The 15,742-nt window shown below is 47.6% G+C and overlaps 1 protein-coding gene across 3 annotated transcripts in view; it reads left to right on the top strand.

Annotated features, from left to right (window-relative positions):
- The window catches only part of LOC119978591 (transmembrane and death domain protein 1-like), a 42,073-nt gene that overhangs the window by 8,612 nt on the left and 17,719 nt on the right, over positions 1-15,742 (top strand). Inside the window, exon 1 of one of the 3 annotated variants that reach the window (XM_038820355.1) lies at positions 15,366-15,438. The exons of the other annotated variants lie outside the window; for them this stretch is intronic. Coding sequence (XP_038676283.1) covers positions 15,366-15,438 — 73 coding nt within the window. Of the gene's footprint in view, positions 1-15,365; positions 15,439-15,742 lie in introns of those variants that run through there. 3 annotated transcript variants of the gene reach the window in all.

Here is a 15,742-nt window from a genome sequence, read left to right as displayed (position 1 = left end):
AACTTTTCCTGGACCGGTGTTCCCTGGTCTATGGGATGTACGTTATATATGTCATGCACTTGAGACGTTTTTGAACGTTGAAATCAATTAAATAATGCATTCAATTCAGATGAGACAAGCATCCAATTTCTGTTTCTATTCACATCCTGAGGACCTATCAGTGTGTTCACGACCCCAGATATGTAAAAAAAAGAACTACTGAAGGGGAGAGCAGGTCCAATGCTTTCCAATAGGATAATTTTTATATTGCTACCTAATTAAATGTGTAACAGGATTATTTGAGGAGATATGTTTTAATTTGGTAATGGAATGGAACATTCTACTTCAAATCAATATCTCCCTCTACTGGCTGCTAAAATATTTAAAATGGGACAAATGGTATGCAGCTTTTTGGATTATGCAACAGCTGCCCAAACTATAACTCAGTTTCCCACAATCTGAATTATTCTTTCTGAGGATCTTTGACTAGCGTTAAGAGTATATACCTGCTTAATGTACTACAAGGACACTGTGTTATTGCTTTTCCTTTCAGAAGTTTGTTCATTCTGAGATCTAGATGAAAGGACCGTCCATTTGGGTGCCGGTAAACATTTGAAGAATAATAGAGTGCAGCAGTTGACATTTCCCAGACTTTGTAAAAAGGTTCTTGGTGGAAGCACGCATATCATAAACAATTGTTAAAAACTGTACATTTTGCACACCACACCCATACAGTCAATTAAAAAGTAACCAGTCCGCAATTCCAAGAGCTATTTTTGCTTTCAGTCTCAAAAAAACTGCAGCTGAGGCTGAAAATTCAGTGACCTGTGAAGTTTACAAAACTGGTAAAAAAAAAACTAAACGGGTCAATTCTTTCAAGAAGCTCAGGGTGACTAAGGGAAGCAGAAAGCTCATAAAATTTAAAACAATGATGACAACAAAAAAAGATAAAGGGGGATTTTAAATATCAGAACTGGTTGCGACACCGAACAACGAAAAACATAAAGTAAAACAAAGAAACTAGAAGTAAAGAATTGGCAAAAGAAAAAAAAATGAAGCTTTCATACACGTTTCCACACAACAATATACTGTATCTGTATAGAACCTTTAACATACTGGGCTGGATTCTCTTCCCGCAATGCCCAGATCACGTTCCCCGATGGGCTATAAAATTGGGCATCAGGGGAAAATCGGGATCAACGCCGGGCGGTGAACCCCGCCGCTGGTCCAGGATCGAGGTCCACAACCGCACGTCAGGAGGAGGCTGCAACTGAATGCAATGGGTCTTATTGACCTATTTGCATTCTCTTAGTGGGCCCGGCATCCTATGCTCAGACCCTCCATGATTCCCCAGTCCCCTTGCCTGGGAATCACGTGGGAGCGGATCACATGCTGAGCCAACTGGTGGGCCAAGGCGGGGTTACCCCTGAGGGGTGTTGCCCCCAAGGTCCATCCAAGTGCCGCCTTCCTCCTGCAAAATGCACTATCAGCCTGCTCCTCCTCTACCAGACCTCCCCCCTGCCTTGTCACCCCCTCCTCGCCCACCCAGAGACTCCTTTAATCAGGAGACTCCCCCCCAGGGTCCCAATTCATAGGGAGACCCCACCACGGCTCCCTACTTGAAGGAGCCCCCACCCACTTCTTACTAGAGGGACCCCCCAAAGAGATCCCCTAATTTAATGAATCAAGGCTGCAGCTGGTTTATGGAAGCTGTCAATCCCAGCCCACTACTAGAAAGTTATGACCGGCATACTGTTAATGGGTCTGAGGCGTCTAGACGCCTCACAGATGTTCTTCTTCGAGGAATGGACACATGGGGTCCGGTTGTCCGAGCCCCACGCTGGGCCGGAGAATCGCCGCAACCGCGCCACGCCTCCCTGCTGCCGGCGCGCGATTCTCCGATGTGCGGAAAATCGGCGCCATTTGCTCCGGCGCGTTTGGCGCGGCGCCAGTCGCGGGCCGCCGATTCTCCGGCCCGGAGGGGCCAAGCGGCCACGCGGAAACGGCAGAGTCCTGCTGCCGCTGTTCACGCCTGCTCGCTGCCAGCGGGAACTCTGCGTGAAGGGTCGGGGGCGGCCTGTGGGGCGGGGAAAAGCGCTCCTTCATCGGAGGGGGCCTACTTGTTCCGCTTCCGGCCCCAGAACCCTCGCGCCATGTTGCGCCGGTCTAGAGCATTCCGTGAGTCTGCCGCGCATGCGTCGGATGGCGCTTCGCCACTGCGCATGGGTGGGTTGGCGCTGCCCCCAGTCTGTGCCAGGATGTAAGGCTGGAGTGGCGTTAATCGCTCCAGCACCATGATGGCTCCCTGTGGATGCAAGAATTGGTTGTCCCCGCGCCCGTTTCGCACCATCGTGAATGTCGCCCTAAGTGTTTGCGCCGTCGTGAAACGCAATAGCGTTCACGACGGCGCAAACACTTAGGGCGGGATTCTCTGATCCCCCGCTGGGTGGGAGAATCATGGGGGGTCAGCGTGAATCCCGCCCCCGCTGTCCTTCCAATTCTCCCACCCCCCAAAACCCGGCGTGGCGTGAGTCTCGCCGCCCGCCTCGGAGAATGGCGGGGCCCGTGCGACTCAATGGCCGCGGGGCCACCCGAATTCTCCAGCCCACAATGGGCCGAAGACCCGGCCGCCTGTAGCCGGTCCCGCCGGCGTAAATCAAAGTAGGTCCCTTACCGGTGGGACCTGGCGCGCAGGCTGGTTTCGGGGTTCCTCGGGTGTTGCGGGGGGCTCTTGCCCCAGGATGTGACCCCACGGTGGCCTGGCCCGTGGTCGGGGTCGGCCGTTGTGGTCCTCCGCGATAGCCAATGTAGAAGTGACTCCCTGTGCCCATGTGCGGGGATTACGGCAGCATGTGCTGACGCTTCCGTGCATGCGCCGACTTGCGCTGACCGACGGAGGCCCTTCGGCGCCGGTTGGTGTGGCTCCAGGCCCCTATCCCGATGGCCGGTGGGCGCCAACCGCACCGGGGTGGGCCTAGCCCCTGAAGGTGCAGAGAATCGTGCCCTTAGTCTCCATTTTGGAGAATCGCGCCCATGGTGCTTCCAGGTAAGAGTTGCAGTTGTAATTTTTTTCATTGCACTTGTCTGGACTGATCTCTAGCTTCCAGACAGGGGTCTATTTTTCTGGAGGGCGGCGTCTCTGATGAAAGGGGTGGATGCTGTGGCGGGGGGGGGGGGGGAGCTCTTTAGTCAGGGCTCCCTGTGGGTGTCCCTCTAGTCAGAGGGTATCTGTGGGGATCCCTTTAGTTAGGAGGACAGTGGTGGCAGTGAGCTGCACACCCCGTTCTGGCAGCACCATGCAAATGGTTCATTTGCATCTATTTGCATCCAATTATCGGGCCCAAAGCCGGATTCTGTAGCCCCACAGCCGGGATTCACACGGGCGTGAATAGGTGAAGGTATTTTACAAGTTTGGTCCTGACATGGTGAACAGGAAATTGGGTCAAAGGGGATCAGTGCATAACAGAGATGCCCCCAAAGCCCATTGGTCCAACAATGCAAACCTACCCCCCCATCCAACCACCCTCAAGCCCTCCCAGCCTCCCATCAGACCCCCCATCATTTCCTCATCAGACTCCCCCATCAGCCCCCCCCCACCATCAAACCCCCATTAGAGACCCCTATCAGACCTCAAACAGAGACCCCTACAGAGACCCCTCATCATACTGTTAAAAAGAGGAAGTCAAAGCACTTAACAGCTTTTAATGTCATGATATGGAGATGCCGGCATTGGACTGGGGTGGCCTCATCAGGGAATGAAGGAGCTACGCTCCGAAAACTAGTGATTCCAAATAAACCTATTGGACTTTAATCTGGTGTTGTAAGATTTCTTACTGAACTTTTAATGTGGTAAAGAGCTGTGAATCAGAGCAAGAATGTTCATGAACATTGTGGTTAGCATCAAAGCGAGGTACTGCAGATGCATTCAAGCATGACGGGAAAGATAGATCAACAATGCACCAAGCAGTTGTCTCTGGAATAATAAAACTGTCCATCACTGACCAATGTAATGTATTGCTGTGAAAAACTGAATGAATGATTTGCACTTCAAAGGCGTAGATGGGATTTGAAGGCCTTGGAAGTGTACTGGGCTTTCAAGGAAGCCTCTGACACTTGTAACAGCTGCTGCTTTAAACACTTTTGTCTGAGGGAGCAAATGTTAGGAAAGGGTAAGTGAAAATGCTGTGATTTTTCACCCTACTACCTGGACTGCTCTTAAGCTTTCAGGCAGGTGTCTCTATTGGGGGCCTGATGGGGCAGTGGGGATCTGATGGAGTGGTTTGATCGGGGTCTCTCTGATGGAGGGGTCTAATGGAGGAGTCTGCTGGGAATCCCTAATGGGGATCTAATGGGGGGTCTGGTAGGGTGGACTAATGGGGTGGTCTGATGGGGTCGCCCTCATGCGTGCATGCTGTGAGGGAGGTAACCCGTTATTTCTGTGATGTTGGGAGGCAGGATGCCCCTACTTGTCATCAGGGGGTGGAGGTGTGGAGGGAAAGTCACCAGCTCTCGATATTAGCCCACCTGCTCAAAGTGGTGGCCCAATACTCAGATTCCAACAGAATCCTGTGAATTCTCTACCATACATAAATTTGTAATTTGAAAGGAGAGGGAATTGTTCCTAGCACCAGAGGAGACCAGGAGTGAATCTCCACTGACAGGAGCACCTAGTCTACAGAATGGAGAATCCAGCTCTATGTACCTTCTCTCAATGATAGGTTCACTCCCTAGAAGGCAGACTAATTGCAGGGGCAAGTGCGTCCGATCTACAACCTAGTATGGAGGTGGGGCAGTAAACGTCTTCACATTGCACATTTTATATGAATGGGATATTTGTTTTTTTTTTAATTGATCAACTTTGGTCAACTGATGCTTCCAATAACTCTTTGGCTTCTCCAGAACAATAAATTAATAATGTCTTTCCTGACCCTGGAAGTGGGGACATGTTGTCCAATCACAAGGGGGTTGTGATTGCAAATCCTATGGGGGGGACTAAGGGTCTCATGGGTTTTTGTGGGGTGAAGGCCTGAATTTGGGTGAAGAGATCGCAGGATCTAGTGGGGGAGGGGGAAACATCCTTGCTCCCCAAGTAGCCTAGTAATGGCACTTTCTCCCTCAAGCTGTACTCAACTCCCTTGAGCTCTCAGATTTCCTGGGCGACATGGTGGCACAGTGGTTAGCACTGCTGCCTCACAGCTCCAGGGACCCGGGTTCAATTCCGGCCTCAGGTGACTGTGTGGAGTTTGCACTTTCTCCCTATATCTGCGTGGGTTTCCTCCGAGTTCTCCAGTTTGCTCCCACAGTCCAAAGATGTGCAGCGGGATTCTCTGACCACCCCCCCCCCCCCCCCCCCGGCAGCGGGATTCTCTGAACCCCCCCCGCAGCGGGATTCTCTGACCCCCCCCCCCCCCCCCCCCCCCCCCCGGCTGGGTCGGAGAATCCTGGGGAGGTGGCACGAATCCCGTCCCGCCGCTCCGACACCGGCTGCCGTATTCTCTGGTGCGGTTTTCAGGTGGGGGCGGGGCTCATGCCACGCCGGTAGGGCGCCGTTGGCAGCGGATCCCCCTGCAATTCTCCAGGCCCCGATGGGCCGAGCGGCCGTCGGTTTCTGGCCAGTACCGTCAGCGTGAAATGGGCATGGTCCCACACGGCGGTACCTGGCTGGTAGGCTGCTTGGGACGGACCTCGGGGGGACTCGGAGGGGGCCCCCACGGTGGCCTGGCCTGCAATCAGGGCCCACCGATCTGCGGGCGGGCCTGTGGCGTGGGGGTACTCCGTCCTTTCGCGCCGGCCTCTGTAGGGCTCTGCCATGGCCGGCGCAGAGAAGACACCCCCCTGCGCATGCGCAAGAATACGTCGGCCGGTCTGTGCGTACTTGGGACCACGCTGGCATTTTAAGCATGCGCAAACTCGCGCCGGCTCTTCACCGCTGGTTAGCGTGGCGCCAACCCCTCTGCCGCCGGCCTAGCCCCTGGAAGTGGGGAGGATTCCATAACTTCCGTTTGGTCCGACGCCAGAGTGGTTCGCGCCATTTTCTTACGCCGACATCGGGCCATCGTTGGATTCAGGAGAATCCCGCCCGTGGAATTTGGGTAGATTGGCCATACTAAATTGTCCTTAGTGTCTAAAAGGTTAGATGGGGTTACTGGGTCTCGGCAATAGGTTGGAAGTGTGGGCTTAAATAGGGTCCTCTTTCCAAGGGCCGGTGCAGACTCGATGAGCCGAATGGCCTCCTTCTGTACTGTAAATTCTATGAAGGCCTGGAAAAAATGGTTATCTACTCAAACTCACAGGCTGCCAGTCTCATTAAACTATTTAAATTGCCAACCCACCTCCTGGAAGCATGCCAGTTGTTCAATCCTTGTCCTGCTTCTATGGGCTGGTTGTGGTGACAGATCTTTAAAATGTTATTATCTATTCAGATCTCACTCCTACCATTTTTCCCTGTAAAATTCAACCCACAGATGAAGGCCTGAATTTGGTGAAGAGATGGCAGGAGCTAGAGGGGGTGGGGGAAACACCCTTGGCCCACAAGCTGTCTACTGATGTCACTTTCTCCCCCAATCTGTCCTCAACTCCACAGGCCTAATAAATGATCATCAAAATCTGTCTCTTTTAACAAAAGGAATGGTTGAAATTAAATATCACAGCAAAAGAAAATCTGTTTTTTCTAAATGTACATAGATTCATGACATTCAAATTCGCTTGGGGAATTCATTCTTGAAGCAGATTTCTCACTTGATCCAGTTCTCTTAATAGGAGCCAATCCCTTACCATTTTAAATGGATCAACACCTCTGCCTCACATTCTTTTACCACAAGCATCGGCACAGTATTGAAGGTTGTTTAGTGTGGGAATGTTTCACCAATGCCTGACAATTTTCTGCACCCCATTTCATCCTCCACATACTGTAATAATCCCATTGTGGAACATGTATAACATCATCATCATTGAGTTAGTTTATTTACTTATCCAAAGCAAACATATTGGTGCAGTTACTGCACATATGGTGGGGTTTGCACTCCACAGCTTTCAAACCTATGGCTCTCTCCTGTAAGAATGATGCTGCTACAGTATAAAGATTGATTTACAAATTGCTTAATAATGATTTGAATGACTTCGAGTCCACTTTTAAAGCAATGATCCTTTATTATTTAGTTTATGTGTTGTACAATGACATGTATCCTATTACAGCTCCTATTATAGAATGCACATTAGTTCAGTCACTAAAAGAATAGAAAATGAACACTGGTTTGAAAATAATAGCGCCCAATTTCAAATTATAATAAGGTAGGTCAGAAATTATTTTTTATAACTCCGTTAACTCAGTTTATTAAAGAACAATTTGAACCATTAAATATCAGGAGTATCCCAGGTTTCACCATCTGATTTTGTTGAGGTAACTCAGCAATGGAAGTACTTCAATGGGCATCATGGTCTTAGGCAAAGGAGAGTAGAGCGAGACAGGATACTGATTCCTGATGGCATTACGAGATCCCCTGTTGCAAATTAAGGCATATGGATGTTAGATAAGGGCGTGACGAGTGTCAGAAGTATTGTCCCCTAATGGCTAAATAATTTATTAGCTTTCACTGTTCAAGCTTATGGGAGAATAGTGGTCACTTTATTGAGGTAATAGAGGAAAGCCCCGATGACCTATAGAACTGTATCTCTAGAAAGTACCAACATCCTCAAGACTGATAGTCAGGAGAAGGGGAAAATTGTTGAGAAAAGAAAAAATAAAGAACATTCATTACCTTTATGGGTGTCATTTAGTCACAATGTCTGATACACGTTGACGTTAATTCCCCAGCCATTTTATATTTTCACCTATATTATATCATCACTGTCATGTAGAGCAAACATGCAACGTAATGAGATTTGAAAGACAAAAATAAATGTCAATTTGCAACGTAAGTGTCCCAGGAATAATGTTGAAATAGCTACCGATGGATTTGATTGAGATCTATGGGGCTCAATTGGTCTCAATATTCAACATTGTCAATCACTGAAACCTTAATAGCTTACTGAACGTGCCTGGAAGCTGCGCTTTTCCTGTTTTAATGGTGGCCGGTGGGGTGCAGCCAACCAACCCACTCCCAGGAAGGAGTCCCAAATTTAAATATTTTGCTGGGGATGTGTGCCTAAAATGTATTAATTGCTCCTTATTTAACAGTGACTGAGAAGCCTGGAAGCTAATAGAGACATGGACTGCTGGATGGAGAGCATTAGAGCCTTTCCAGCATTGCTTGTGGATCAGGAAGAGTCTGAATGCTTCCCCCCTACCCCAACAAAGAGACCTTGTTAACTTCCCCGATGATTGAATCCCTCTGTATCCCAAGCACTCTCAATGCGCTCCCCAGCCTACATCTACTACTTGGAACCCTTCAAATGCCCTTTGCATTCTCTGCGATTGTGTCCACCATGTCCGCCTGCAGTCCTTTTCTCTCCTGTTAAATCTCTTATTGCCAGTTGGTAAAGGAGGAGACCAGAAGGTAGTAGAACATAGAACAGTACAGCACAGAACAGGCCCTTCGGCCCTCAATGTTGTGCCGAGCCATGATCACCCTATCAAACCCACGCATCCACCCCATACCCGCAACCCAACAACCCCCCCCTTAACCTTACTTTTATTAGGACACTACGGGCAATTTAGCATGGCCAATCCACCTAACCCGCACATCTTTGGACTGTGGGAGGAAACCGGAGCACCTGGAGGAAACCCACGCACACAGGGGGAGGACGTGCAGACTCCACACAGACAGTGACCCAGCCGGGAATCGAACCTGGGACCCTGGAGCTGTGAAGCATTTATGCTAACCACCATGCTACCCTGCTGCCCCTAAGTCTTTACTCAATTTCTTTTAATTCGCAAAATGAAACATCACACATGTATAGCTCCTATGAGTACACAGTTAAATTAAATGGGCTATTTAACGGATTAACATCCCTTTAAAATGCGCTGTAACGGAAAGCCAAAACATTGAACACAACTTAGTAAATCAAATGTCATTGCCGAGACTGATAATGCACACCAGCCCCTGTGACACCCACTGGGTATAGAAGGCTTCAGTACCAATGGACACTGCATGCTCCTTCTCCGGGGCATGGATGTAGCCATGGAAGTGTTTGTTTACATTTGCACAAGTCATTATCAAATGAGTGCCCACCCCACCCCCATCCCCCAACTGAACCTTAATATATACAATTACTGGATTACATTTTCCAAACAAAAAGTAGCAAATAATATGTACAATATTTCAAAACAAATCAAAGAAAGAATGATTTTCCATTATCGTAAGGTGCCTATCTTTTAGGACGTCCAATAATCTTTTAATACAAACACTTGTTTTCCTGAAACAATCAGAAAATTGATGACTCGCATCAACCCATTTGATCATGATCATTTATGTCAATCCTTTATCTATTTTTCATTTACATTTTCGCTCGAGTGAATATTGTCCCTTGAGGAACAATTATCTATGTTATATTCAACGGGAAAACAGTTTCAGTACACCACTTATATAGAATTTTCCATAAAATATTTGACAACTGGAATCCCATATCTACTGTTTCCGCAAGAGCCCGTGTTTCTTCAACTAAAGTACTTTTAACAATTATTTTAATTTTCTTAATTTATGAAATTCACAAAGAAAACCTGTCACTGTCAGTCTTGGGGTGATATACTAGGAGAGTCATGTTATATCCCTCCTCATGTGGTCAAAACACCGCAAACATATTTGTTTAGTTCCCCTTCTGCATCACTACTTTAGACGATTTCAGAAACGCTTGTCTCTAAAATGTTTCTCTCAGCAAAAACACAGCCTTTATGCCAATTAATCTACACCCCAATGAATATGTGGTTAAAGGAGCTAAAATTACTTTCAGGATTACTTTTCTGCTGTGGGAGAATCCACTCTAACATCTGTATTGCCCAGTCGCTCTTCAAACTCCCAAGGAACAAGCTGCGTGCTATAGCTCAAAAAGTTCAATATGCAAGGACCTTTTTTGTACAGAACCATCTATGCAATAAGACTGGCTGTTCCTTATTTGGTACTTCAAGATGAACTCCAAATTTCTTCGAACTATCTAATTCTCTTTCTTTCTCCTCTCGTGTCAGGTTTAAGGTTAGAGTTAGGGTTTACTTCCTCGTTTATTGAGAAGCATTATGTGATAGAATTTTACATTTGAAAGTGAGGTAGATCAATCTGAAGCCAGGGTGCGGGATTTGAAAAAAAGAAATCTGCAGGTATGAGGGAAAGATTAGCTGAGGTAGTTTGGGAAAATAGACGGAAAGGTACGATGGTACAGAGCAATGAATAGTCTTTAGAAAATTATTACATAGATTTCAGCAATATAGATACCTTCAAGGCCCAAAAAGCCAACAAGAAGTCAGTCAACTACAGCGATCCAAAGAGAACCAAGAAGCTGAGAAAGAAATAGAGAATATGATATGAATTTAAATTTAAACTAGCAAAAAATATATAAATGGACTGTAAAAGCCTCTATAGGTATGTAAAAAGGGACTGTTTGGCTCAGATAAATATGGGTCCATTACAGGCAGAGTTGGGTGAATTTATAATGGGGAACAGAGAAATGGCAGAGAAGCCAAATGGGTAGAATCTTACCAGAAAATGGTGACGGGCTAGTTCCGGTGAGAAAAACAGTGCAAATCCCATCGACAGCAATGACAGGATTTCTCACGGAACTTTGAGCCTCTTTAAGAAAAATGTTTTCCTCACTTGAATCATGTCATGCTCTCGGCGGCCTCCCGCTGATTCGCTTGCCCCGGATTAACTTAATCGCTGAAACACTCGCTCCAGATACATTCGAGAGGATGGCTACCAGGAAGCCAGCACCGCGTTTCTCAGAGGGAGCCCTGACCAGTCTCCTGGATGGCACACAGCAGCGGAGGGATGCCTTGTACCCACATTAAGAAAGCATCCCATCAGTAAGGTGACCGTACTCACCTGGGAGGGCATTGCAGCCTTTATGATTGCCAGCTCCCTGCAGAAGAGGATAGGACAGCCGTGCTGTAAAAAAATGAATGACATTCTTTGCACAGACAGAGGAGGTCTGCCACCTGCAGTCTCCTAATGCAACCTCTCACCCACCCCTTGAACCTCAAAGGTGATCTTCCACCCAGTCACATCGCAGGTTACCCACCTGTCATGATGCCTTCTTCCCCTCCTCTGACAACCACCTGGTGCCCCCGTCTCAACTCTGCGCCTCACATCTCTACTCCCACTCCAGTCCCACGCAACCCACTGCTCAACCATCAGAACTGGCAAGATTCCCACCTACACATGTGAAAGGCGCAGCGCTACATCTCTCCCATCTCCCAGACTGATGACTCAGTGAAGATGCGCTCCTCCTGGCAACACCCCCCCTCCCTCCTATCCCCCAGCATCAAAGCTCAGGTCTCTCATTGCAGCCACACCCCTCCAGTGATGAGGATGCCATGGGCTGAGAAAATGTAGAGATGCTGACCCACCCTGGAGGTTAGTTGGAGGAAAACAACAGAATCCCTGACCTCGAAGGGGGCTGTTGCTCATGAGAGATCACCCCGTGCCTCTAAACTCTATGATAAACCTTTCATTCTGCATATTTCATTAGCACAATTGATTTGTCAATGAAGGATGAAATTCCATATCAAGCAAATGAATGCCTCTTGTGACCAATGAGGCACAGCTGATTAGAGGGAAGCATGCAATTGGTATAACAAGCACACATCTAGAGGGCACCCTCATTCTTCCTTTTCACAGCCCTACACACTTATTCCTGAGAGCCAAGCATCCTAGACAAGTGGAATTGATATTCAATAGAGCTTAACCCCTTGGTCCTCGGAGTGGTGCCTGAGTATGGGGTTCTACTCACAGCTTCCCAAAATAAGGGGGCCTTCATTCCTGTGTTATGTGTCACTTTGATAACACCACTTTTCCGCCATGGAATATTTAATGTTTAAAGTAGTTTAGTGGATAATGATATTTTGAGTTACACCTGAAGCACCAGTTAATTGTTCCCCAGGCACTCCTGGGGTTTATTCACATACTACCAGTTCTCCAATTCTGTCATCTGTTGTGGTGTACAAATCTTCTAAAAGTGCTTTCACCCTATTCCCTCCTCCTTTGTACAGCTGCTTGTGTCCAGTAGCTGGACGATTTCAAGATGCCACAATCATTGAATTCTCCATCCTCCGTAAACTGTGGAATGGTCCATTTGTGTCATCAAGGCTGCTGAAAATGATTGCTTCACCAGGGAAGTTTGTAAAATCCATTCTTGGGTTCAGACACTGAGGAGACCCAGATGCCGCTAGAGTATCATTATTGATGAGTTGCCCTCAACCATTGCTGTTGTTTGAGGAATAAGAATGAAAAACGTCCCCATCATTAACTCCTAATAAAAATTTACATACCACCTCCCTGACAACACACAAGTTGGGCAGCACGGTAGCACAAGTGGATAGCACTGTGGCTTCACAGCGCCAGGGTCCCAGGTTCAATTCCCCGCTGGGTCACTGTCTGTGAGGAGTCTGCACGTTCTCCCCATGTCTGCGTGGGTTTCCTCCAGCTTCCTCCCTCAGTCCAAAGACATGCAGGTTAGGTGGATTGGCTATGCTAAATTGCTCTTGGTGTCCAAAAAAAACGGTTAAGAGGGGTTATTGGGTTACGGGGATAGGGTGGAAGTGAGGGCTTAATGTGGGTCAGTGCAGACTCGATGGGCCGAATGTTCTATGTTCTAGGTGTCCGGAGACTAGCTGCACTGCACTGAGGCACATAATCTTAAACTTAGACACTCCTGCTCAGCGGCAGAATCATCCTCAACAGCTTGCACTGCTGCAGTTGTGCCAGCACTGGCAAAGGCTGTGAAAGGCTGCACAGTTTTGGGGTTTCCTGGGTGGAGGCTCCTAGGATATTCCACTGACGCTCATCCTCCCTGCAGGTGGCAGAGGACCCCAGCTTGACTCCTGCAGGAGATGGGGCACTTGGAGGGTGTGTGGCCATGGAGTGCATGGTCGAGCATGCGCCCAGAAAGATCTGCTGCACCACAGTCTCCATGGTGATTGCCAACTTTCCCATGGTGGGGGTACGGGACAGGGTGCTCTCGGAGGTGTGGGTTGGAGGAGGGAGGATTTCGGACATGTACCGGGTAATGCAGGAGGTAGACGAGGACTCGGTGGAGGAACTAGAACATAGAACATAGAACATTACAGCGCAGTACGGGCCCTTCGGCCCTCGATGTTGCGCCAACCTGTGAAACCATCTGAAGCCTATCTGGCCTACACTATTCCATTTTCATCCATATGTCTATCCAGTGACCACTTAAATGCCCTTAAAGTTGGCGAGTCTACTACTGTTGCAGGCAGGGCGTTCCACACCCCTACTACTCTCTGAGTAAAGAAACTGCCTCTGACATCTGTCCTATATCTACTACCCCTCAATTTAAAGCTATGTCCCCTCGTGTTGGTCATCACCATCCGAGGAAAGAGACTCTCACTGTCCACCCTATCTAACCCTCTGACTATCTTATATGTCTCTATTAAGTCACCTCTCAGCCTTCTCCTCTCTAACGAAAACAACCTCAAGTTCCTGAGCCTTTCCTCGTAAGACCTTCCCTCCATACCAGGCAACATCCTAGTAAATCTCCTCTGAACCCTTTCCAAAGCTTCCGCATCCTTCCTATAATGTGGTGACCAGAACTGCACGCAGTACTCCAGGAGCGGCCGCATCAGAGTTGTGTACAGCTGCAGCATGACCTTGTGGCTCCGAAACTCAATCCCCCTACTGATAAAGGCTAGCACACCATATGCCTTCTTAACAGCCCTATTAACCTGGGTGGCAACTTTCAGGGATTTATGTACCTGGATGCCGAGATCTCTCTGTTCATCTACACTACCAAGAATCTTGCCATTAGCCCAGTACTCTGCATTCCTGTTACTCCTTCCAAAGTGAACCACCTAACACGTTTCCGCATTAAACTCCATCTGCCACCTCTCAGCCCAGCTCTGCAGCTTATCTATGTCCCTCTGTATCCTATAACATCCTTCAGCACTATTCACAACTCCACCGACCTTCGTGTCATCTGCAAATTTACTAACCCATCCTTCTACACCCTCTTCCAGGTCACTTATAAAAGCAGTGGCTCCAAAACAGATCCTTGCGGTACACCACTAGTAACTGAACTCCAGGATGAACATTTGCCATCAACCACCACCCTTTGTAAATGGGAAGAGGAGCTGGGTGAGGAGATTGGGGAGGGGACGTGGGCTGATGCCCTGGAGAGAGTGAATTCCTCCTCTTCCTGTGCGAGGCTTAGCCTCATACAGTTCAAGGTGCTGCATAGGGCCCACATGACTGGGTCGAGGATGAGCAGGTTTTTTGGGGGAGTGGACAGGTGTGCTAGGTGCTCGGGGAGCCCAGCGAACCACACCCATATGTTTTGGGCGGGCCCAGCGTTGGGGGAGTTTTGGAAGGGGATCAGTACAAGGGTTTCAGGCGGTGGCAGCCTTTTCTGGACTTCCTGGCGGAAAGGTAGGGAAATAGGCCGATAGCAGCAGCAACCCGGGGGGGAGGGAGAAATGGGCACATGGGTTAGTGGAGGGTGCTATCTCTCTCTTTTTTGTTTTTTTATTTTTTATTTTTCTTTGTTTTTGTTCTTTCCTTTTGTTTGAAGTTGCTCTTGAAGCTGGGGGGGTATTGTTCATTGTAATAGAGTTAAGATGTTTATATTTTGTATTTTGTAAAAATTTCAATAAAAATTATTTTTTTTAAAAACGTTCCCATGGTGGCCTCGAGGCGCTCGCCTATCAGAGCCACAACATCAGATGGAACACGGATGGATTTGTCCATCTTTCGCTCTAGTCTGCTGAATGACTCTCAAGTTTATGCCTGATATTTCTCCACCTGGTGTTGCATTTCTACCAGTGAACTGGAAGCCACTTCCAGAGGTGAATCAGCAAGGCATGACCTCTGCTCATACTATTTTGCAACCAGGGGCATGAAGGTGCCCAGTATGTGCTGACATTATTTCCAACTTGGTACCTTCCATGTGGAAAAGTACCTTGTTTCTGGTTTGATTCATCATGCTGCCCAGCAACATCAGGAACTTGTTCTGAGGGAAATCTGAATGTAAAATACATCAATTCATGGCATCGCACAAGAATGTAAACACTTTCTACCATCTGACATTCTTGTTGTCCAATATTTCTTTGTTATGATATGAAGGGTTGATTTATTTTCCCCTTTGATCAACGGAATTTAAATGAGCGGACAATAGAACCCAGGTATATTCTTAGTTGGGTTCCTATTGTAGTTTTGCTTGGTTCTAAATTCCAAAGTATGTATTTAAATCTAAACTCTGACAGAAATTCTCTGCTCATACCCGAGATGAGACTTGTAAGAGGACTAGCAGTGTTATTTTTCTCCATCAGAGCATTCTCTGTCAGAGGAGAGGACACAGGTCAGATGAAAATTTACTCTTGAGAACCCCCTCGACACTACATCATTGTAAAAAAATCTCCATAAATGAACCATGATTTGTAGCAATCCAATGATAGGGATTGGCCTCCACTGGCTACTTTAATACTGTTGACGTTGGGTTGCCTTTTATTATGTGGACCATTTATATGTGCTTACAATTAAGACAAAATGATGGTCCTTATGGTGTGCATAGACGCTAATGCTAGTCTAATGTAATTAGTACATTACAAAGCATTCAGAATAAAATTTGTAAATATAAAGAAAATAGGCATTGGAAATTCTGT

This window comes from Scyliorhinus canicula, chromosome 15 (genome assembly GCF_902713615.1).
Source record: "Scyliorhinus canicula chromosome 15, sScyCan1.1, whole genome shotgun sequence".
Lineage (NCBI taxonomy): Eukaryota > Metazoa > Chordata > Chondrichthyes > Carcharhiniformes > Scyliorhinidae > Scyliorhinus > Scyliorhinus canicula.
This window is presented reverse-complemented; position numbering and strand designations above follow the sequence as displayed.